General features: G+C 45.8%; 1 protein-coding gene across 1 annotated transcript in view; it reads left to right on the plus strand.

Annotated features, from left to right (window-relative positions):
- Window positions 1-24,561, plus strand: part of PTGFRN (prostaglandin F2 receptor inhibitor) — an 88,756-nt gene that overhangs the window by 24,089 nt on the left and 40,106 nt on the right. Inside the window, exons 2-4 of the mRNA XM_082615946.1 lie at window positions 6,965-7,333; window positions 9,985-10,398; window positions 15,126-15,506. Of these exons, the coding sequence (XP_082472072.1) occupies window positions 6,965-7,333; window positions 9,985-10,398; window positions 15,126-15,506 (1,164 nt within the window). The remainder of the gene's footprint in view (window positions 1-6,964; window positions 7,334-9,984; window positions 10,399-15,125; window positions 15,507-24,561) is intronic.

The following is a 24,561-nucleotide window of genomic DNA, read 5'->3' on the forward strand; positions in this document are numbered from 1 at the left end:
TGATTGAAAGCATATTGATTTTGCCTTCCTTTGTTAACGATATCTTTTCTGTGTAGAATTCTCTGTTGGTAGTTACTTTCTTTCATCACTTTAAAGATGTCATTCCAGGGACTTCCCTGGTGGTGCAGTGGTTAAGACTCCCCGCTCCCAGTGCAGGGGGCCCGGGTTTGATCCCTGGTCAGGGAAGTAGATCCCACGTGCATGCCGCAACTAAGAGTTTGCATGCCACAACTAAGGAGCCCGCATGCCTCAACTGAGGAGCCCACCTGCTGCAACTAAGACCCGGCACAACCAAGTAAATAAATAAATAAAATAAATATTTTTTAAAAAAGATGTCATTCCATTGTCTTATGAGCATTGTTTCTATTGAAAGTCAGGTATCATTGAATTGTTGCTCCCTTCTGTGCCTTTCAGCAGTTTTACAATGATGCACCTAGGTGTGGTTTTCTTTGTATTTGTGCTGCTTTAGATATATAGTACTTCTTGAATCTGTGTCATGATGTCTTTTGTCGGTTTAAGAAATACCTTAACCGTTATTTCTTCAGAAATTAATTCTAATTCTATCACATTCTTTCTCATCCTGGGGACTCTGTTACACGTGTTTGACCTTTTTACTGTCTCTCATGTGTCTCTTAGACTCTTTTCTGCATTTTTCATCTTTTTTACACCCTGTGCTTCAGTTTGGATATCTTATACTGACTTCTGTTGCATCTAATCTGATATCAAACCCATTTATTGAGTTCTTAATTTTAGTTTTTTTTTTTAGTTCTAGGATTTTAATCTGATTATTTTAATAAAGTTAAGAAGTGAAATCCTGTTGTCTATTTCTTAAATAAGTTAATCATAGTTATTTTAAAGTCCATGTCTGATAACACCAATATCTAGATCTCTGTGCATCTGTTTCTATTGTCTGGTTTGTTGTCTTTTGTTTTCAGTCATTTGGTGCTGTTGTACGGAATGTCTGGTAGGTTTTGATTGAATATTGAAAAATTGTAGAGGCTCTGTATGATGTTATCTTCTTCATAAGAAGATTTACTTTTTTTTTTTTTTTCTTTCTAGCAGGCTAATACAGTAAGAGAAGCTCACTATAATCCAGTGAGGAATTGAGATGTTTTGAGACAAGATTTCAGTATTCTTGAGAGCTGGTTGTTTCTTCAGCTTTGCTCTTACTCCAAAGGCATAGCCCTTTCCAGGGCTATAATTCAGTTTGGGGTGTTTACTATAGTCCACCTTCCTTTGTGAACTCGGAATTCCAATTTTTGTTTCCCCAGTACTGTGAGATGGTCGAAAAATTTGCTTAACCTTTTAGCCTCTTAATATTTATTTTCTGTTTAACTTCTCGGACACTTACCAATCTTCCCCCACCAACTCCCCCCACCTCAGACTATGACTTTCATTTTGTGTTTGTTTGCTTGTTTTAGACTATGACTTTCTTAATGGCCCTGAACTTCAGTTGCTGTCTTCTTGGCCCCATGAGGCACTGGCAGTTCTGAACTACTACCTTTTACTACACAACTTAAAATTGACAAATATTTCAAGAGAAAAAGCAGTGCATGTTGTCAGGCCCACCTTGGAGTGTTTCTGTGATCTTGGTCCCTTAGTCCCAGATACCTGGATTGATCACCAGTGCATTCAATGATCTGTTTCTTGTGTTTTGTCCATCTTTTGTAGTTGTTCTGGGGTGGGGGCAGGGGGTGGGGAGTTGATCTGATACAAGCGAGTCCATCATAGCAGAACGTATCTCATCTCCATTATTAGTCTTTTGAAATTTATACCTCACTTATCTCCCCTCCTCCCAAAAAACATATTTGAGGCAATTTACAGTGAAATACACACATACATGCAATTAACCTTAAAATAAGGGTAAAGAAATCAAAAGTACAAGGGTGGCAGAGAAGGCACAGGAAGGTGTAGAGTAGAGGAAAGAGATAATTATTAGACATTTAGATTGTGAGTGGTTTCCATATTTCACCATCATATTTCGTACTAGACTTCCTTGAAGCTAAGGTACAAAAGGACACATGAATTTTATATATGTTGGGGAAAACAGGACTTGGAAGTTGGAATACAGGTAAAAGAGATGATGAAGCAGTAACAGTTGTCTTCAGGGTTGTTTGTGTGTTGTTTGTTTTGTTTTATTTTGAGTAGGTTTAGGCAGAAATTTTAAAAACAGGAATTAGGAAGCAGTGCAGGGTTCTGAGACCTATCTAAGAGGGTCTGGGCATCACCAGGGAATGGTGATGTGGTGCTGGGTACTAATCCCACTTAGTAATTGGGATTATGAGAGAGAGGTTTAGCATCAGAGCCTTAAGATACTGCACAAAATGTGCTATTAAGGTACCCTAATTTGTGTTGAGTATCAAAGGTACTTGGGTTGTGGTTACTGACCTGAGTGGTGAGAGACGCCTATATAGTTCTTGTTTTCTGGGGAAAGAGCACACAGTGGTCCATCAACTGGTATTTTTTTTCTGGTACTAAATTTTAAGAGACTTTTATCATATGGATTCTTGCGTCATTGAACAACGCAATAGTGGCCTCATAGTCCTTTTAAAACTAATAAAGAAATGCTTTTCATATAAAGGTTTCTTATATTGACCCCTGAAAACAAATTTAAATTGTTTCTTAGTAAAGACATTTTTATAGAAATCTAACCTAATACAGTTCAGGTGCCAAAGTGTTTGGGACTCTTCATTTGAAATACTGGTAGAATTTGGAAAACCAGAGGAAAATTTTGGTTTTTTCCCCTTAGTCAACTGTTACAAGAGGTTTCAACTAAAATTGGTAATGTGTGGCTTTGCAGATATTCTTTTTGATTTGAAAAGAGCCATATGCTCTATGTTTTACAAGTTGTGTTTATTTTTTAAATATTATTAGCTGTTATTTAACAATATTAAAGGAAATATGAGCTAAATAGCAGACTGCTGGTAGCAAATTGAAATTCTGTTAACTAAACTTCAGAATCTTGCTTTCCACAGATGAGGGCATATCCCAGTTCTGCATGTACGACACTGCTCGGGTTTATATCTTTTTTAGATTAGAATTTGATCTTTCAAGCATCTGTTCCTATCTGCTTGGCTTTTTACAGCGGCACTGTAACATAGCCAGGGTCGAAGGTACTTCTGCAGGTTGAGTTGAGGCAGGAGTGCCTAAGGGACCCCAGGGGAGATGGGGAAGGCTTCCCACAGGAGGTGGTGCTGGAGCTGCTTCTTGCAAGAGGCTGAGAGATTGCTGGGAGGGCACTCCAGGTGAAGGAAGCACAGAAGCAGAGGCTGTGAGGCCCAAGGGAGCATGGCATTTCCAGAGACTGAAGGGCCATTTGTTTTGTTGAAGTCTAAGGACTAAGGGGTGGGAGAATGGTAGCTGATGAAGCTGGAATGGTAGCCATGGGCCAGACTATGAAGGATCTTGTGTGTCTTCTATTTGTTCATTTATTTAGCAAATATTTATTGAACAACTACTATGTACCAGGCCCAGTTCTAGGCACTGGCATTCAGCAGTGAACAAAACAGATAAAAATCACTGCTCATTTAGACCTTGCATCCTGGTGGGAGAAGGCAGATAATAAATAATAGTAAAAGTATATGGATACACATAAAGAATATTAGCGATAAGTGATAAGAAGAAAATTTGACAAGAATGAGGGTGGGTGTGTACAATTTTAAGGTGGTCAAGAAAGGCCTCACTAATAAGGCGACACTAGAATGAAATGTGAAGCTGGTGATGGAGTGGGGTTTATGTCTGAGAGTGCTCCAGACCGAGAAAATGTGCAGAAGCCCTAGGTTGGAATAGGTCTCTCTGCTCAAGAGTCTTAGGAGGAAAGCATGGCTGGAGTGCAGTGGAGGGAGGAGCTTGGAGAAGAAAAGAGGGCCAGGTCCTGGGAGGTCTTGGTGGCCTCTGTGAGGACTTGGCTTTTATCTGAGTGACATGGGGAGTGATTGGAAAGCTTTGAGCAGAGTAAGGACATAATACACTTAAGTTTTTAAAAGATGGCTTGGCTATATTGAGAGTGGAGGGCAAGAGCAGAGGGAAGGCAGGCAGCCAGTTGGGAGAGGCTGTTGCTATAATTCAGGTGAGAGGGAAGGTGGCATGAACCAGGGGCATCACAGTGGGGGGGTCTGGAAGATAAGAGTGTATCCTGTAGGTGATGAGGAGCCATGAGATACTTCTGACCAGTGAAGAGACATATGATTTGTGCGTTAAAAAGATGATTTGGGTGACTCTGTGGAAGCAGGACTGGAGAGCTGACTCAAGCAGCTGGCTCAGTTTGCTGAGCTCCACTCGCTAAGAATAAAGACAGACACCTTACAAGGAATGTAGCCTCATGCCGAAGGGCCCCGTTGAGCCCGTTGTTAATGCTGGTGAAGTTCTTGACAAGGGCCAGAAATTGCAAAGGTTTACATGTTAGGAAATTCCTTTGTAAACCTGTCAAGTAAGCAAAGTGAATGATTGTGATCAGGTTTATTCTAGAGGCGGCCTGCAAAGCAGGTGACCGCAGACCCTTACTGCGTGCAGGGCACTGTTGTGAGTGCTCTGTGGCTCAATTAATCCTTACACAGCCCTAAGGGTGTGTCTCCATTTCACAGATGGAAACTGGGCTCAAGGAGGATAAGTGTTAGGCTGTATTCCCTCTTACAGGTCTCCACCATGAAGCTTCCTTCTTCTTCTTTTTTTTTTTTTTTTAAAATTTATTTATTTATTTATTAGGTTGCACCAGGTCTTAGTTGCAGCACATGGGCTCCTTAGTTGTGTCATGTGAACTCTTAGTTGCAGCATGCATGTGGGATCTAGTTCCCTGGCCAGGGATCGAACCCTGGCCCCCTGCATTGGGAGCGCGGAGTCTTATCCACTGCACCACCAGGGAAGTCTTGAAGCTTACTTCTGAAGGGTCTCTCTGGGAGAGTCAGAATTATCCAGTCATCGGTGAAATTAAATGTAAAAACGATGGCCTGTTTCCTCTGTGAAATGTGGTGATGATGACCTCACTGCTTGCTGGGTATTATTTCAGTGCCCTGAGTTTCCAGTGACAGAAATTAGCCTAAGGAATATAAGTGGGTGTGAGTGGAATTGCAAGGAATTGAAATGTCCAGGGGAAGACGTGTGTGTGTGCGTGTGTGTGTGTGTGTGCGCACGTGTGCACGTGTGCATGTGTGTCTGTATGTGTGTGTGCATGTGGGATGATTTAGAAGGTATGGCAGATCTAGTGGCTCGGATGATGCCATCTAGTCATGAGGGCACATTCTCTGCGCCTCTTTGGTCCCAGTGTTGACCTGGGTCTCTTCTGCTGTAGATGGCTTCCTCACCTGGTCAGGAGGGCTGCCCACATGCAGCTTCAGAGCAAAGCAGCTCTGTAGTACCCTGATTCCAAAGGAGGTGAAAGTGTCTTCCTGAGCAGCTTCAGCAAAAATGAGCAAGGAGGACTCTGACCTTGTTTCAGCCCCAGTGTGCATTCCTGGGACCGGGGGTGCAGGGCATTCCTTAGATCATAGACATATCATCCCAATCTCTGCCTTGATCTTCACATGGCACTCTCCCTGAGTGCTTGTCTCTGTCCAAATTTCCCCCCTTTTACGGATACTGGTCGTTGGATTAGGGCCCACCCTACTCCAGTATGACCTCATTACGGTTTAGCTAATTACATCTGCAACAACCCTATTCCCAAATAAGATCACATTCTGAGGTGCTGGGGGCTAGGACTTCAGCATATGAATGTGGGTGGTGGTGGTAGGGAGACACAAATCAGCCCGTAACAAATGACAGAAACACAGAACTGAAAATAAATAATAGAAGTTCCATTTTATTGAGCTCTTACTACATGGCAGTCTCAGCTAGCCATTTTATTTCATCAACTCAGTGAATCCTTCTTTCCTCATTTTATAGTGGAGGAAGCCAAAGCTAAAAGAGGTCTCTCAGTTTAAACTTGTCTCCTTGATTTCAGAGCCCATGCTCTCTCCTGTATATCTTAATGCTATACCTATTTCTCCTGTATATCTTAATGCTATACCTATTCATAGAACATCAGGAAAGAGCCATGCAAGTTCATTTGGTCTGAATTGAAATGCTAACACAGGTAATAAACGCACTGCAAAAAAATGTGCTGAAGTTCATTGCAAAGAAGCGATCTTAAAGGACACACAGGTGACGGTCCCTAAGGGCCCTCCCCGACGCCTGTGCACCTGGGGCAGGGAATGCCAGGGAACTCTTGGCTTTGTCCACCAGGCCTCTCATCCCCAGTAAGCCGCTGCATTCCTACCAACGCCCAGCAACCAGCCAGAGCAGGCACTGTCTCCCTTTGTGCTTCCCTATCCTCATTCTGAATTTAGATCAGGGTGAAGAGTAGAGAGAAGGAAATGAGCCAGAAAATAGAAAATTAATACTTGGTAGAGTTGTCATATTTTAAAATTAATTTATAGGTAATGTCAGATAACCAGAGTTAAATCATTTTATCAGCAGGCTGCTCTAGGATTTAAAAATTGGCAGCCATCATTGTAAATCAGGTCTCAGGAGCCCCCAGGGAATCGTCTCTAGGGAAGAATGTTGACATAGGGTGGGCAGAAATGTAAATACTTGATTAGCTGTGTCCTTTTCTTTCACACAAAACCTAAAGTATTTCTACCTCATGTTGAGTGATCACAGTAGGTTAAATAGTAACAGGAGGGAGAAAGCTATTCAAGTTCATGGTTAGCCTACTTTTAGTGCTTCTCTTCCTCCCTGGCAATCCTAGGAGACTGTTGCATGAGAGGTACTCACCACAGCGGGGTATTCCTGGCTTGGGGTCCTTGGGGTGGGCTCAGCCTTCTTCTGCACAGACACTGGCAGCATGCTAGTCAGTGTCACATTTCCCCAGCTGGTCGATGTCACGTTTCCACCATGTGCCTGGGAGCCGGAGCGCCCACAGTTTTACCACATTTATACTGGGAAGACCTTATTGGATTCAAGCCCTGCCTTTCACCTCTTGTTGTTGCAGCTCTTTGTCGAGGGCGTGTGGTGAGGGTCCCCGCGGGGAGTCTGGTGCGGGTGGTGGGCACTGAACTGGTCATCCCCTGCAACGTCAGCGACTACGACGGCCCCAGCGAGCAGAACTTTGACTGGAGCTTCTTGGCCTCGGGCAGCAGCTACGTGGAGCTCGCCAGCACTTGGGAGGTGGGCTTCCCCGCCCAGCTGTACCGTGAGCGCCTGCAGAGGGGTGACATCGTGCTGCGGCGGACGGCCAACGATGCCGTGGAGCTGCACATAAAGAACGTCCAGCCCTCAGACCAAGGCCACTACAAATGTTCCACCCCCAGCACGGATGCCACCGTCCAGGGCAACTATGAGGATACAGTGCAAGTTAAAGGTACATCCTCATGGGGGGTTGCTCCGCTGGGGGACTGGACTTTCCTCTGCCACTCAGCTGTGCGGGACTGTGCCAGAAACTTAAGTCCTCTGGGTCTCTGTTCCCTCCTCTGTCCAATGGACGAATAATGTCTTACCTGATTAAAGGCAGAGGATGGGCCAGGTGGCCTCTGAGCGTCCTTTCTCTTCACTCCATTATGATCGTGAGCCCTCCCGTGGCTGGTGAGTTGAGGCAGAGTGGTGTGTGATGGCGACTCCAGCTGTGAGCCAGGTTGCCTGCATGCAGTAGGTCCCATGGCTCGCCCTCCCACTTGTCAGCTCTGTGGCCGTGGGCACGTCCCATGCCTCAGCTTCGTCCTCTGGAAAACAGTGCCTTCCGTAAAGGTCAAGGTGAGTTAGGACATGTAAAGCCTCAGAGCAATGCCATAGTAAGCACTCAGTCAGGTTAGGGACGAGAAGGTGATGGTCATGATGACACTGATGTTCAGGTTTATGGGACTAACAGTACTTCAAAGCTCATGTCTCTCTTTGTGCCCTTCATGACTTAAGTACCTGTTTGTTCTAGAAGTTGTAGGAGTCATATGTGGAGAAAGAATGATGTGGTCACTGCAACCTTATTGGCCTGGCTGTGCAAGTCATCACACCTTATGTATCTGGAATGTTTGGGTTTGTTTGTTTTTTCATTTTCCAAGTTCTGTTTGATTAACTCACACATTCAATTCTCAACCCAATGAAGAAGAGAGGGCAGGGTATTTCCCTGATTAACACATGAGGAAATGGAAGAGCATAGGTTAATTACTTGCCTAAAATCACACAGCTAATTAGTAAATGAGCAAGAGCAAACAATTTTAATTTGGGGCTAGCAAAATAGAAACATTATTAGTGTTGTTATTATTATTACTTAAGTATGCATTTATTTGTATCCTGCCTTGTTCCAAAAAGAATTATATCAGAGTAGTAGTGTAATTAACGATCAGGAAAGCAGAAGATGTACATGATGATATAAAAAGAAGGGGTTGATTCAGGCATTCATTCCTTCTGTAATGATTTATGGGCTACTACCATATTGTCCAGATACTGTTCCCCCATTAGACTCATGAGGGAATAAAACAGCCATGTCCATTATGCAGGTATTAAAATGTCCAATCTACCTCTTCCATTACCTTTTCTCATTCCTCTACAAAATCCAAATATGTTTTTGAGAAAAAAGTCCCATAAGACATTCTTGCATTGGAGTTAAATAATGCATTGCTTTTGTAGTCATCACACACATGGGCCACCTCCACTAGGTCAGATGCACCCTCGTCTCCATGTGTAATTCTCATCTTGAGGAGTTGGAGGCAGCAGGGGGAACCTACACCCCCCCCACACCCACCCACACACACACTGCCCAGTATCTTTCTGTTTGTTCTCCAGTCTTTGAAAGGCAGGAGTAAGGAGAGGCTCTCCTGGGGTCAGGAAAGCAGATGGATGGCCATGAAAGAGACTGGCTGGCTGCCCAAGTGGAGCCTCTCGTGGCTGCCATGCATGGTCTAGTGTCTCTCTGGCCTTCAGCTTCATGGGTCTTCAAACTATATATCCATGGCCTTAGGGATAACTGGTCTTGGGAACTGAGTCATGTTAGCTGGACTCACAGACTAATGTGTATAGTAGAAGGTCATTATATTCATTTGCAATAGAGATAGGTCTTTGTGATGTGTCCTTTTAAACATGTAGCAGTTTTTTTTCTGTTATTTAGAGTAGTCCCTTCTCAAGGACACTGAATTCGTTTCTGAGTGTGGGATGGCAGGAAAACCCAAGGAGATGATGGACAGTGGTTTTGGGGATTCTCTCAGCCAGCCCATAGGCAAGCCTGAGAGGTTGTCCCTGCCCTTTGGTAGGGGCCTCCTCGCTGGTTACTTCATGTGTGGCTTCCCTTCCTCAAGAGCAGTCACCGACACTTCCCTGATCTCCGGCCCCCTTTTTCTAGACTATGGAAGAGCCCAGCTTTTCCCCAGTGGGTCCTAATAGTTAAATAGCTGAGGCGTCAGTTTTCCTTGATGGGTTCCTACCCTGCAGATACCCTCTGCTCACCCTAGTCATTCTTAGACATTCCCCAGGCCTCAAGGCACAGGAAGCTCTCCTGTGCTTTTGTGCTTTGCGGATTACACTGCCTTAACTCCTAGAAGATCCCCCAGGTTCTCTACTCCAGGCTGTGTCCTAACAAAGGAGTGTTGGACAGTAGTGGCTGGTTATTTGATTGTGATTGCTGAGTGCCAAGCACTGTCCTGGGCACCTTCCCTTATAGCTGGTTTAATTCTCAGTCAACTTCCGGAGATAGGTCTCGTTGTCATCCCTTTTTAGGGTTGAGGAAAACGAGGCACGGAGGGGTAAAGTGACTTGCCTAAGGGCGGCAGAAGTAGAACTCCAAGGCACAGCTCCCAAAAGGGAGTTTGCACCACCCAGTTCTAGCCAGGGGTCTTATTAGTGTCTCCTCTTTTTTCAAGTCAGAAAGTTGAGATCATAGATGAAGCCCAATGGGCAGCCGTGCCCATCTGGGCTTTAGAACAGGGGAGGGGAGGAGGAGATCGTGCCGCAAGCCCCGGACGGTGCTGGGCACTTGCGCAGTGGCTGGGGTGGCGGTGTGCTGACGGCTCCGCTTTCTCCTTGCAGTGCTGCCGGATGCTCTGCGCGTGGCCGCCGGCCCGCAGCCCTCCCCGGGCCCCAGCCTGCGCGAGGGCGAGCCCTTCGAGCTGCGCTGCTCAGCCTCCACCGCGTCGCCGCTGCACACGCACCTGGCGCTGCTTTGGGAGGTGTGGCGCGGCCCCTCCCGCCGGAGCATCCTCTCCCTGACCCACGAGGGCAGGTTGCGGCCCGGCCCCGGCTACGAGCAGCGCTACCGCAGCGGGGATGTGCGCCTGGACACCGTGGGGAGCGACGGGTACCGCCTCTCCGTGTCCCGGGCCCTGGCCTCCGACCAGGGTTCCTACCGGTGCATCGTCAGCGAGTGGATCGGAGAGCAGGGTAACTGGCAAGAAATTCAAGAAAAAGCCGTGGATGTGGCCACCGTGATGATCCAGCCAACAGGTGAGCTTCTGGAAATTGTATGTTTTAGACTATATGTTATTCAGGGCAATGTGCTGTGAAGAACTCGGCCGGGAGCCTTTTTCTTCTCTGACGAGATTGCTGCTGCTCCTGGGAGGCCTCGCGTTGATGGGTGAGGGAGTAGTGTGGTGTTAATGGTTTGGGGAGGATGCATTTGTTTTGTGCCAAGTGCCGAGACGCCTGGGAAGCTGCAGGTTGCATAATATACTACGAGAACTTTGTGACTGAAAGATTAAGTCCTTCTAAGTGCCAGGAGAGGTCCGGCCTGTTGGTCAGAGGGGCTTTGGGGTGGAGCTGCCCCCAGCCCGCTCCCTTGGCTTCATTTTGTTTGGTGTTTCCTAAATCTCTGGATCTGCCCTTCCCCACAGCTGTTGGGGACGTGTCTGGCTCATCCCCAAACCTCTCGTCTGACTTGGGTCCTCTAGGCCTGCCTTTCAGTTCCCCTCAGATGTGACATCCCCTTGTAGGTGAGGGATTCCCTAGGGCTGGGCCTCTTCTTATGTCCTCTAGGCCACATACCCCAGAAGCATTCAGCCCTGGGGTCTATACACAAGAAGTTGTTGTCATCTGTGAACCAGCCTTTTCAAAAACAACAAACAAAACCCTTCTTACTCCTGCTAGAGAAGTAATTAAGGAAATGCAAAATACATTTTCGAAAACCCATAAAAATAAAAGAAAAACAAATAGGAAAGAAAAACAGGCCATTTTTGACTCAGTTTCCAACAGGCATCAGTAGAGAACCTACTGTATGCTCAGTTCTGTCCTGGGCTCTGGGGTCAGAGATGCTTAAGGATCGTTCCCAGGCCTCATGGAGCTTCTGGCTTGGCAGAGGGAAAGTGTAAAGAGCCCATCTCAGGGTGATGTCCCTGCTGTGCATGGTTGGATAGACTTGGTTTGCTGGGAGTCCGACATCTCCAGATCTCAGAGCACTCTGCTGCTGTTCCTGCTGCCTCCTGGTTTGTCAACTGGGAAGACCTTGGCTGGACTCATTTCCTGACTATAAACAAGAGTGTGTGGTCGCTCTGTTGCTGAGATTGGAAGGAAAGCAGGAAACGATACACACGGGGCGTGTTTTTCCTCTGCAAGCTGCATTGTCCTGAGCACTCTACCCTGCGTTCACACCACAACACAGGAGCTGGATTTGGTAGAAGCAGCACTGACTGGCCACTGAGTGACCGTGGCCGTCAGTGAGGTTGGAGGTGCTCTTGCCGACAAGAGGGGCTGCAGGTCACACTCGGTTCTCCTGGCTGCAGAAATCACTTTCCAGATGGATTCAGGTCACCTGCCTTTTCGGAAGTGATCTGCCAGGAATCTGACCTAAGAAACCGCGGATATTCAGCTTGCATCAAACAACTGTTTTAACGGGGCAGGAGGGTTAAGAATTTCAGCTTGGCAGCGAATTATCTTTTCATACAAGAAGTTCAGTTGTAAAGGTATTTTTTTTTTTATTTCAAACAAGCCACAAAACCCAGAGTATAGTTATAAGACTTGAACACCCTGAGTCTATTAGGCAGGCAGTAGCATCTGGCTCTCACCTGAGCCTGAGGGTTCATAGCTTTTTGTGCCATGGGCATCTTTGACAGTCCTTTGAAGCTCACAAACCCTTTCTCAGAGTTAATGTGTTTTAATTCATGAAATACATGTGGAGGATGACAAAGGAAAACAATTACATCAAATAGTAATCAAAATATTTTTAAGACAACTTTGTTATATAATAATATAGTGTTTTATTATTGCATTAAATAATAAGATATAGTGGCAGGCCTAACAACTACTGTAATTTCTGATAAGTGATGAATATAAATGATATTTTAAGATATCTGCAACAATTGTAAGGTGATGTGAAAATATCTGTGATTTCTATTGGGAACAAGGTCCCAGGGACAGATAATACTACACTGGTTTGTTGCTTAGTTTCATAATGAGGGGAGCTGCTATATTTCACGTAGAGGTTAGTAAAACAAAGACAATTTGTTTTTCCCATCCATGTCACAGATTCCTTAAATTCTCTTTGTGGACCCCAGGTTAAGAACCACCACACTAGAGTGATGATCTTACTCTCATTTTCAACACCTGCATTCTCCATAGCTAGCTTTTTTTTTTTTTAATTAAAGTGTAGTTGATTTACAATATTATGTTAGTTTCAAGTGTACAACATAGTGATTCAATAGTTTTATAGATTTTACTCCATTAAAGTTATAAAACATTGGCTATATTTCCTGTGCTGTGTATTACATCCTGTATCTTATTTATTTTATACTTAGTAGCTGTACCTCTTGATCCCCTTCCTCTATCTTGCCCCACCCCCTCCCCCTCTCTCCACTGGTAACCAGTAGTTTGTTCTCTGTATCTGTGAGTCTGTTTTTGTTCTGTTATATTAATTCATTTGTTTCATTTTTTAGATTCCACATATAAGTGAAAACATGCACTATTTGTCTTTTTCTGTCTGACTTACTTCACTAAGGATGATACCCTACAGGTTTTGTTGCAAATGGCTAAATTTCATTCTTTTTTGCAGCTGAGTAATAATCCGTTGTATATGTACACCACGTCTTCTTTAATCATTCGTCTGTTGATGGACACTTAGGTTGCTTCCATATCTTGGCTATTGTAAACAGTGCTGCTATGAATGTTGTCCATAGCTACCTTCTTAAGTATTCTTATTGCATTGTTATGATAAATGGCACAAAACTACTTAAATGGTGGGGCTGTAGGTCATGTAGGTGGCAGTAAATCCCCCTATATTAGTAGTGGTCCGGTTGATGCAGATGTTGGTGTGTAATTTATAGGTTCAGTTATATCCAGTAGGAGAAAGCCTGCATCACTACAGGCTTAGTCTGAGGTCCCCTCTTGCATTACAAGTCCTTAGAACTGATTCTTTTTTTCCCTTCACCGTGCTTCATCCTGTCCCAGCAGTGAACCCTCCAATCCCATAGAACATGTGACAACTATGCTTAGGGATGTGACAAGATATTTAGCCACTTGCTGGGAAAAAATATTAGAAAGTGAACTATACCGCTAAAGAGGTGTTTCTGCCGATATTTCTAAACGCAAGAATCTGTTTTCTCCATGCGTACTGTCCACAGCTGCATATTGCCCACTTCTTTCCTCAGCTGGCTCCCTCCTGAGCCTTCTTTTACCGCCAGTAGTGGTGGCCGGCACAGAGGGACTCTGACAGTATTCTGGTATCTCTGACCACGGTTTGTACGTGGGGAGGTTCAAACCGTAGCACAGGCTCAGGGCAGCAGTTTCCATACTGACTCCTCTCAAAAGATATCTCTTATTACTTTTGGCTCGTTTAAAGGTTGAAGGAGGAGGAGGAATTCGGAAGAAGGTGGGTGGAGGTGAGAAATTAGACTTCAAATTCCTTTTTCTAATACTATGCCCACCTCATTTTCTGTCTTCATCAAGGCAGATGTTGAACTTGGCCTGAAACACTTCTTTGAAATATCATCAGCCTTTGGAAATATTTATATGAAAGTCATTTACTCCAAAGGGCATGGGCTTTGGGGTTGCATGTTTTCTGAACTGAGTGACAGCGTTTGTCGCTGAGCTGACCCGGGACCGCAGCTGGTGCTGAGTGACTCCTGCTAGAAGACCAGGACCGTGCTGTGCGTCCGCTTGAATCCCCTGGGAGGTGTCGGCTATTTATCATCTAAGCAGTTGTTCCTAGAACATTACCACGTGTTGAATGTTTTTCTACTCTGATTACAGATGTTCAACTTCTTTGCAAAAAATCCCTTGAATAAACTAAAATGTTTCCATGTAAAAAGCTTTGACAGGGGAATGCTGAAATCACATCTGCCTGGAGACCGTGACACCAAATCCTTCAGTGCTTCGTCTAAATATAGTCTACTTTTAATTATCCACACAGAGAGGGCAGTGGCATGGGTAATCCAGAAATCATTGTGGTTTGGTTTTAGAATATATGCTTTATCCTTGACTTTAAGGCGGTGTGTGGAACAGAATAAATGATGCTCTAAGTGCATTGCCTTTGGAAGACTTGACTCGTTAGGCATATTGTCTGGTTTCACTTTCCCAGTCCTTCTGTTTAGGATCCTCCCTACCCCCTTTTACCCAGAAGATGGTTTCACCCTCACTTCCTACCCTCCAGCTCCTGGCCCCCAATATGTACCGGCCAGAGCCGAGCTGTCTTTTCTCTGAAAGTCACCCAAGGCCTGTCATGCATATGGAGAAAGTATAATTTTAGTTTTGTAATGTTCAGCAGACTTGTTTTCAAATGATAGTGTACGTGATAATAGTGTAACACTTAAGAGCAGAGTCCCTAGAGGCAGACAGCCGGGATTTGAATCTTAGCTCTGTCACATATGAGCTGTGGCACCTTGGGCAAGTTATTTAACTTCTCTGTGCTTCAACTGCCTTATCAGTAAAATGGAGATGATAATTGTACTACCTCATAGGGTTGTTTTGAAGATGAAATTTATAAAGCACTCAGAAGAGTGTCTGGCATATAGTAAGCATATATATATATAAGTGCTTGCTGCTGTTATTGTTTTAATGAAATAAAAAGAAATATGGTATGTTTCATTCATTTATTCAGTACATTTCTCAAGCACTTAAAACTGTACAAAGCCTTCTAACTTGAATGGTGCAAATAAGAAGGTAAAAGGAGATGGTCTAAGGGGACGGGGGTGGAAGCAGCAAATACGATCGAGATTATCTAGATGTCCTTGTTTTTAATGTTCCAGTTCTTCGAGCCGCTGTGGCCAGGAATGTGTCTGTGGCTGAAGGAAAGGAGCTGGACCTGACCTGCAACATTACAACGGACCGAGCGGACGACGTCCGACCCGCGGTGACATGGTACTTCAGCAGGACGCCTGACAGCACCTTGCCCGGCCGCCATGTGTTGGCTCGACTGGACCATGATTCCCTGGTGCACAGCTCTCCTCGCATGGCCTTGAGTCACGTGGATGCACGCTCCTACCATTTACTGGTTCGAGATGTTAGCAAAGAAAATGCTGGCTACTATTTCTGCCACGTGGCGCTCTGGACACCCGGGCACAACAGGAGCTGGCATAAGGTGGCAGAGGCCATGTCGGCCCCAGCTGCTGTGGCTGTGACCTGGCTAGGTGAGTGGTTTGGAGGGATGGCTCTTCACCTCTCTAGCTTAATCCCTCCTCTGGGATATGGAGAGGAGTAAGGGAGCTGTGTGTTCTGCATTGTTTGGGCCTTCTTGATATAAGGACAAGCATACCCTCTCCTGCATAGATCTCAAGCTGGGGGAGAAAGCAAAACTGACTGAAATAGAATCTGGCAGGCAAGGGAAATGTTTAGATAAGGTGGCCTCCGTTGTCTCAATACCCTCATCTGAGAGGATATATATTCCTTTTGTTGTCGAGATTTGCAGGGTCGGGGGCCCTGCTGAATGGCTCTTTGAAATGGATCTTTGTTGGAGGGAGAACACTGCCATTCTCCCTTTCCTTTTCCTAGACTCCTCGGTGCTCTCTGGCAGGAGCTGGGGCTTTTCTAAAGCCCAGGGAAGAAAAAGAATTCCTTTAGTTAATGGAACACGTTTTTTTTCACTGAATGACCTGGAATGCCCAAATGAATTTTTTTTTCCAGATACCAGTTAAATCCAGGAGGCTGCCTGCTTCCCCTGCTCTTCTGGAGGGCTCTCTCCCCACGTCCGATTCCCAAGGGAGGAGCAGAGTGGCCCTCAACTGTTGCCCTCCTTGCCACACATGTTATTGTTACTTGTCATATATGTGAAGGTCATTGTCGTATCCTCTTCTTTTTTTTTTTTACCATGCTCACCTTCCCCATCTCTTATTTTCCTGAATGCTTGCCCTCCAGGGCTGACTTCTCCTAATTTTGTTACTATCTTGTAATTCATTGCAAGTGAACTTAGGCAGGATGGGGCCGGGTGGAGTGTGGAGTGCTTCGCTTCCCAAGTCCATTACTGCAAAGATGGAGACAGGCCTGCCTGTTAGCCTCTTCCCTGTTTTGAGCTTGATCTCTCTACTGTCCCCTGACTGTTCCGAGCCCGCATGAAGGCCTTTGGCATTGCTCCATTAAGGAGGTAAAACCGATCTTTAAAGGCTCGGAAATCATTTCCTCCTTTGTCTAATGCTAAATGGCCTCCCGCCGTGAGCCCCAACTCATTTCTCAGCTCTTCCTTGTCTCTGCAGTGAAATCTTCTCCTGGGCTAGTAACACATTCACTGTCTGTTTCTTCCTAATAAGCTGTTATTTGGCAAAGATGGGGAGTTGGCAAGTGGGGACAGAGCGGGCAGGGAGAAGACGAGTAATAAGAGAACAAGCAGAGGGTCCATCCAATTCTGAGCGAGACCGGGCGGGGTGTGAGTCATCCCTGGTAGCAAAGTGATTCTTTGATATCTGCAAAGTGAAAGGAGCGGGTGCATCTGGCGAGCTTTTATTCCTGCTGTCTGAACCCCGTGCGAGAAACTCATCATGAGGTACTGAACTGGAACAACGTTAGCCCAGCTAGAACTCTCCTTAGCAACCTTCAAAATAAAACAGATGTTGTCAGCACCAGAAGAAGAGTTTTCATCCCTGGAGCTGAATGTGTCTCACAGCCCTGATCCTCGGTGCCTTGTGCGATGCTGTCAGATCCCAGCGCCGGTGCTCCGCACCCCTCCCCCACCGACTTAGAGGGCCTCTTTGAAGTCCTCTTGCGCTGATCCCAGCCTACCCCGGGGGAGAGATGCAGAGACTGTCAGGAAACAGGAGGGGAACTCGGGGAGGGAATGGGCTCTTCTAGCTGGAAGGGATTTGTTGGTGGCTGTGTTCTCCAGAGAGTGGGAAGAAATAAAGAGACTAAATTGTGGGAAAAGGTTTGGTTATTATTCTGAGGATCCAACACAGTTGTTGCGAAAGCTGTCAGTGTGCTTTTCCCTGGCTGATCTAAGGCCCCAGGCCCCGCATCTCTCACAGTTTTTTGCACGTAATGGGCACTCAGTAAACACTGGCCTGATGGATAGATAAACCAGCACCAACACATGGATATGTTAAAATATATGCATAGGAAAAGAAGAATTGCAAAGAAAGCAATAACGTGCAGCTCAGAATATTCAGAGATACTGCACATGGGCAAACCTGCCAGGAGTGTAAGTGGTATTCTTCTCCTGTCTTCCCCTTAAATCTCTCCTCCTTCCCTGTGCCTCTGTCTCATACCATTACAGCTCCCTGGATACTTGTCAGGAGGCAAGTTGGGCCTGAGTACAGCAGTAGGCTTTTTCTCCAGGACCTCCCAATTGGATTCTCCACTCAGCAGTGATCAGGCCTGGCTTGACACTGTGTGATTCTCTCTAGATCTACAACATGTCTGCGTATGCATGTGGATACCATGCCACATGTAAATTGGGGCCTGCTGAGGCTAACTGAGAGGTGGTAATAAGACAGGAAATACTCTATTTAGATAGGTCATCTTATGTTGTGTGACTGAGGAATGTTGTCACAAAAGAGCTCTTGAGAAAGCCAGATCCCTATGCAGGTATTACACAAAATGCTCAATTTTGCTACCTGACAGATTAAAAATAATAACTACCATGTATTGAACACTTACTACGTGCCAGGGACTGGGCCAAGGGCTTTACACGCATTAAATATTGGATCCCCGCAAAGAGTGCAAGTGAGGTACTGTCCCAATCCCCACCTGAAAACCACTGATTTTCATTTCGCTCACAATTTTGAGGGTCAGGAATTAGGGAAGGACTCAATGGGGTTCATCTCTGATGCACATGGTGACAGCTGGGACAGCTAGGGCTAGGGATCCCCTTCCAGATGGCTTTCTCATGCACTTGTCACCACGTTCCAGGGCATCTCCCTCTGTCCCCATGTGGTGTCTCATCCAGGCCCTGTCCACGTGGCTTGGGTTTCTCATGGCGCCGTCTTCTCAGGACAGTCATTCTTCTTACGTGGCGGCTGGCTGCCAAGACACAGGAAGTAGAAGTGCCTGGCTAGTTGAAAGCTATCCCCGGGACTGGTACAGTGCACCTCCGCTGTTTTCTGTCGGTCAGAGCCATCACAGAGTCAGTCCAAGTTCAAGGGGGTAGAGAAAGAGACCCCATCTCTTAATGGGAGACCAGCAAGGTCACATTTCAAAAAGGGCATGTGAGATGGGAAACATTACTGCATCATCTTTGGAAAGTAGAATCTATGCCGTGGTTAATGCTTGTTCCTTTTATTTCAAAAAAAATGTTTAGAATGGCTTGGATAGAATTATGGCCCTAGGTCAAGTCTGTCCCAAGTATTTTCATCTTGAAGGGAGTCTGTCCCAAGTATTGTCATCCTATGTGGAAACAGTTTGGCTTTGGGGATCAGCTTCACTCCTGAAACTCTAAAGCATAGAGTCCTAAAAGCTGGGTGGTTCTTGTCCTCATTAGCTTGGGTGCACTGAGTAGATGAGGGGTTGAAGCTGATGGGGGTCTTCTCACGTTCCATCGTGTTAACCAGAGAGATCAGGGCAGTGACGTGAATGGGTCTGTCAAGTCCAAGAGCACTTGTAGCAGCTGGGAGGACTGTGATGTTTTCGAGGGTAAGAAAAAATCTCTCTACTTAGGATGGATGCCCTACTTTTGAAGGCAAAAAGATTTAAGTTGGGTTGCAAAACGAAGTCCAATTTAAAGCAGGAGGCACAAAAACAAAATCAAGATCAAAAGGGGTAAAAAAAAATCAAAGAATAGGTATTGCAAGATGGTTGGGATGGATTAGTTACTGCATTTGAGCACTGAATTTGCCTCTGAAGTTTTGGAGAGTTGAGGCGAAAGAGATGTGATTATACAATCCTCCTCTGATGAGGGAAAACAAACAAAAGAGAGACAAACTTTTTCTTGGCACTGAATTTATCATGTGCTTGTTTTATTTAAGGGGCATTCGATAGCATAATGGACAGTGCTTTCAACTGTTCTTTTACAAACGCTCTAAGTGATTTTTTAAATGGATGTTTCTTATATCCACTCCCCATAAAAGCTGAAGGCATAAATCTTAAGTGTGTGAAGGAGTTTTTGTAAGAAACTGAGTTACTATGGAGGACAAATGTTGCTTTGTGTTGATCCAATTTAGTATATGGCTAAAACTATAGAGAATCTGGAGGAATGGCTGATTAATCTGCATGTTAAGCCATCTCTCTCTGCTATCAGATGTCTTAAATGAGCCCTTGGCAAGAGTTGGATACTAATCAGTTCATGGTTGAGCTCTCTGCCTGAAGTCCCAGACTTCTGTGGTGTTAATTGGAGAGGGTTCCACGGGCTTCAGATACATGAGCAGGAAACGGCAGAGCTGAGTTGTTCTCTTCAGGCTTAGGCACCTGATTTGCATTCTTCCCCACTTGCGGACCGTCCCCTCTTCCAGCCATGTGCCAGCAAGGAAGGTAATTATTTTTCTTTAAAAGGAGCTGTTAATCTGCTAAGTACTTGGTAGAGACTTGAGAGTTCTTTGCCATCTACAGAAGGTAAGATTTAGATCTGCAAATTTTTTTTTTTTTTGCGGTACGCGGGCCTCTCACTGTTGTGGCCTCTCCCATTGCGGAGCACAGGCTCCAGACGCTCAGGCTCAGTGGCCATGGCTCACGGGCCCAGCCGCTCCGCGGCATGTGGGATCCTCCCGGACCGGGGCACGAACCCGTGTCCCCTGCATCGGCAGGCGGACTCTCAACCACTGCGCCACCAGGGAAGCCCCAGATCTGCAGAATTTTATGGGCAGCTACGATCAGCTGTCTGTCCAGGATTATCTCTGAAGGCAGAAGAGCGATGGAGTCCTGCTCTGCCACCTTCTAGGCGATGTTATCTTGGGCTTGTCCCTTATGGCTTCTAAGCTTTGGTTTTCTTGGCTTCGTGGGATAATGCATATAGAGTGCTTCACGCAGTGCCTGGCACTTAAGTGCTCTATACGTTTTCATGGTGGTGGGGTTGTGATTTATTGGTGTTTTGGGGGGAGAGTCAATATAGAACATGCTCTTCCCCACCAAGTTCTTAACCAAATAAGCCACGGGGGTGTCGTAGGGCATGGAGAACGAGGAATGTGTGGGTCCAAAGAAAAGGGGCTGAGCTGACCACACCTAGCTCCTTTCTTGCCTCTGCTCCCAAATCTGGTAATTCTCTCTTCTTTCTCTGGGAGGAGTGAGTGAGGATGAAGAAAGAAAAAAACGGAGTGATTGTCACTTTGGGTGTGGGGCATAGGTATTCCATTGAAATCATGTTGTCTCTATTGCGCTGAAATGACCAATGCTGACCGCAACCTCATAATAATAGTTCTCCTAAGTGGGGTAAAGTAATAACAGCTCCTTATTTATAGCCTTCTCTTTTTAAATGTTAGAGAATATTTAATTGGGCTTTTTGGGGGGTTTTTTGTTTGTTTTTTTGGCTGTGCTGCGAGACTTGCAGGATCTTAGTTCCTAACCAGGGATCGAACCCGGGCACCTGGCAGTGGAAGCCCGGAATCCTAACCACCGGGCCACCAGGGAAGTCCCAGAGAATTTTTTTTTTTTTTTTTGCGGTACGCGGGCCTCTCACCGCTGTGGCCTCTCCCGCCGCGGAGCACAGGCTCCGGACGTGCAGGCTCAGCGGCCAGGGCTCACGGGCCCAGCCGCTCCGCGGCACGTGGGATCCTCCTGGACCGGGGCACGAACCCGCGTCCCCTGCATCGGCAGGCAGACTCCCAACCACTGTGCCACCAGGGAAGCCCCCCAGAGAATATTTAATTGTTGTATACCAGTGATGATAGTGGCAACTCTTTGACAATTAGTCAACTCGCTCAGCTGCATCTACAGTACCTGCCCAATTCAGGGTAATAAAACTGGCATCGGCAGAAAAAAGAGCCCTCTTCCTCCTGTTTCTTCTGACTCGTGCTTGCAGCTTGTTCATCTAATTAGCTCTCCCAAGTTAACTAAGCTTCAAAGGCGGTATTAGAACATGGCCCTGTTGTACACAGTTCAGGATCAGTGCCTCAGCTGTTATCATCCCTCTTGTCTTCTGGGATGGAGCTGGCTTTGAGAAGCATGAATAACTGGGTGTGTAATGAGGTTGTGCAATTTGGCCCTAGTGGGAGCCAGGCCACGGAGCCAAAGCCTCTCCTATGATTCTGCTCCCCCCTCACGCGCTGTGCAAGATCTTAGTCTTTGAACTTAACCTCCTTTGGGTTTTGATTTCGGTTTTGGTTTGGTTTGGTTTGGTTTAGGAAAAGTACGTGAAAATAGTATCTATCATATAAGGTTGTTCTGAAGATTAAACGAGCATGCAAGGAAAGTGTATGGCCTGGTCCTGGCATACAGGAAGCCCTTCATAAATGCCAGTTATTAGTATCCTTGTACCTTCCTTACAGAATTGTTGTGAGAGTGAATAAATGAGGTAATCTCTGAAATCCCCCGGTTCAGGTCCCTGCATGTGGTAGGCACAAAATATCTGCTTTTACAAATTAGCCAATGATTCGGAACATTTTCATTGTTTTGAAAGTTATAACAAAGGAGTTTAATGACCCATAATCAAAAAACAAAGTCTTTCTTGGTGGGGCTTGCAGTATGGGAGGCCGCAGCTTCAGGAGGTGGTGTGTAAATGAGCAGGTCATCCTGGGACCTAGATTAGGGAGAGATCCTTGTTTCTTGGAAGGTTAGTGATGTCATGCCTTAGACTGGCCCCAGTATTCTGTGAAAGGGCTTACGATGTGGGTGGGTTGTTTGTTTGTGTTAAACTTTTGGAGTAGAAATTTACCCAGAAGTAGAACAAACCACTAGCTTCAACAGTTATCAGTATTTTGCTAATCTTATTTCTTCTCTCTTCCCTCCCCTAGACACACACACACACACGCACATACACTCTCTCTCTCTCTTTCTTTCCCCTGCCCCCTCTTTTTTCTTCCTTCTGGAAGAATGTAAAACACATCCCAGACATCATGTCATTTTGCCATTAAATACTTTAGTATGCATCTTTAACTGATAAGCATTTTTTAAACATAACCACTATTACATTCTTAGATGATTTCTTGATGAGATCAAGCAGAATATAGCAGTAATCAGTAGTGTAATGCTTATGCTGAAAATGAGCATTTTTATGCAAAATATTAAATTTAGTCCAGTTCAGCAAGTGTGTTAATGTCTTTTATGTACAAGGCACTGCATACATAGCACACACAGATGAATCAAATAGGGGGTCCCAGACCCTGAGAAGAGCCCTATAGAAGGTCCATAAGGCAGACAGACCTGTAACTGAAGTTCAAGGCAATGTTCAAGTAAAGTCCTCAGAGATCAGGGAACCTGGCGGGTGGTAGGGTCTCTGTGAATGTTTACAGAATAAGAAGTAGAGGTGGGACAGGCTGGTGAGTTCACAGGAGGCTTCCTGTTCAGTAGGAGAGGCTACCTGAAGAGGTCTGTGCACGACGGACCTTGAGGAATAGGCCCAGTCTCTGCCAACAAGTTTTAAAATTGTGAAACAACAATAAAGGAAGATTTCCATACATGCACCAAAACATAAAAGAAATAGGCACCCACTCACACGCCTACCATTCTGATGTAGTGAGTGGAGTCATATCTTTTCTAGGAGTGTAAGTCTGAAGGCGACCTCCAAGGCTGGGGGTAGTTCAGATGACCTTTGCACATCCTTTAAATCAGTGGAACTTATGCCTTGTAAGTCCACAAGAATCCACGTGTTTGTTTTTGCATTAGTATCCTCCTTTTGTGGGCCTAAGATTTAGTTTTAACAGAGAACAAGGAGACCAACCATTCAATGAAGAGATTTTGCTCTTCTGCCAAGCTGGCATTCCTGTAACTAGATGCACATGCACTGCAACCCCTGTGCTCTCCTTTCTCCACATTTGGAAACATAGATTTAAACAGATCCATCAAGGGGGAGAGGAGGGAGTAGAATGGGGGAATCGGCTCAGTCATTTACTCAGCACCTTACTGAGCAGGTGTCCCAGGTGCTGAGGCAGAGGCAACAGTGGGAAGAAGCAGAAGGGATGAGGGAGTGGTAACAGGTGCCACCGGCACAGAGTCTAGAGCGTGTACAAGAGGGCAGTGGGTGGTGGAGCTGGACAGAGGGCTTAGACTCATACTCTGCAGGGCCTTGAATGCCAGGCTGGGGAGTGTGTTCTTCACTCAGTAGGTGAGAGAAAAGCCACCTACTGGGAGGCTTCTTGAACAGATGACCTGGTGGTGGTGTGAGCCTAGAGGCAGGTTGGAAGGTTATTATAATAGTCTTGGCTAGTGGCAGAGGGCCAGGACGGGAATGGTGGTCGTGAGGTTTTCACTTCTATGCACAGATATTTATAGAGCACCTACTATGTGTGAGGCCTGGAATGTGAGAAGTGGAAGAGACGCTGAGGAGGGAGAATGGTGAGACTTAGGCACCGTCTGAAGAGAGTGGGATATGGCACACCTTTCAAGAGGGGGGACTGGGAGAGTGAACGGTGGGGTGTGGTACCAGGAGCAGCAGTTGGAAAGTTAGGAGGAGGAGCCAGCTGTATGTGTTTGGAGTGAGGTTTCAGTTGTGTGTGTGTGTGTGTGTGTGTGTGTATGTGTGTCTGTCTGTTCCCCTGCTTTGGCCCCAGCTGTTTCTTAGACTCCAGGTTCAAACACTGGCACAGAGCTGTGTCCTTAGCATCTTGACTTGGTGTCTCCATCGCATCTCAAGAATAACACATTCACAACCCAATTCACCTCACTCCACACACACCTCTGCCAGTACACCCCCCACACCCCCGCCACACATACACGGACCAGGCGCCAGTCTAAGCACTTTCACCTATATTATTTTAACTATTAATCCTCATGATAACATTATGAGGTGGTTACTGTTATTCTCCCCATTTTTACAGATGAGGCACCAGAGAGGTTAAGTAATCTGCCCAAGGTTACACAGCAAGTGAAGGCAGAGCCAGGATTCAAATATAGTCTGACTTCCAGACCCCTGGCTCCTCACCATGCTCTTTACTGCTTCACAGTTTGTTGTTCAGGTTAATGTGGTGACACGTGCGAAGGGTCTTCGCATTGTGCTCGGAATGGAGCAAGCTGCTGCTGCTTCATGAGGACTCTTGATGATCTGGTGTTCCCATTTGGTCCTGACAGGACTGAGGAGGGCAGTCTTGCTGTGCACACAACCAGTTCAAGTCTGTCCTTTCCGCATTAAATAAACTTGGTTGTCCTTGTCCTCACTCTATTTGCTGTGCTGAAGTC

The sequence above is a fragment of the Mesoplodon mirus genome, assembly GCF_964341445.2.
Source record: "Mesoplodon mirus genome assembly, chromosome: 3".
Classification (NCBI taxonomy): domain Eukaryota; kingdom Metazoa; phylum Chordata; class Mammalia; order Artiodactyla; family Ziphiidae; genus Mesoplodon; species Mesoplodon mirus.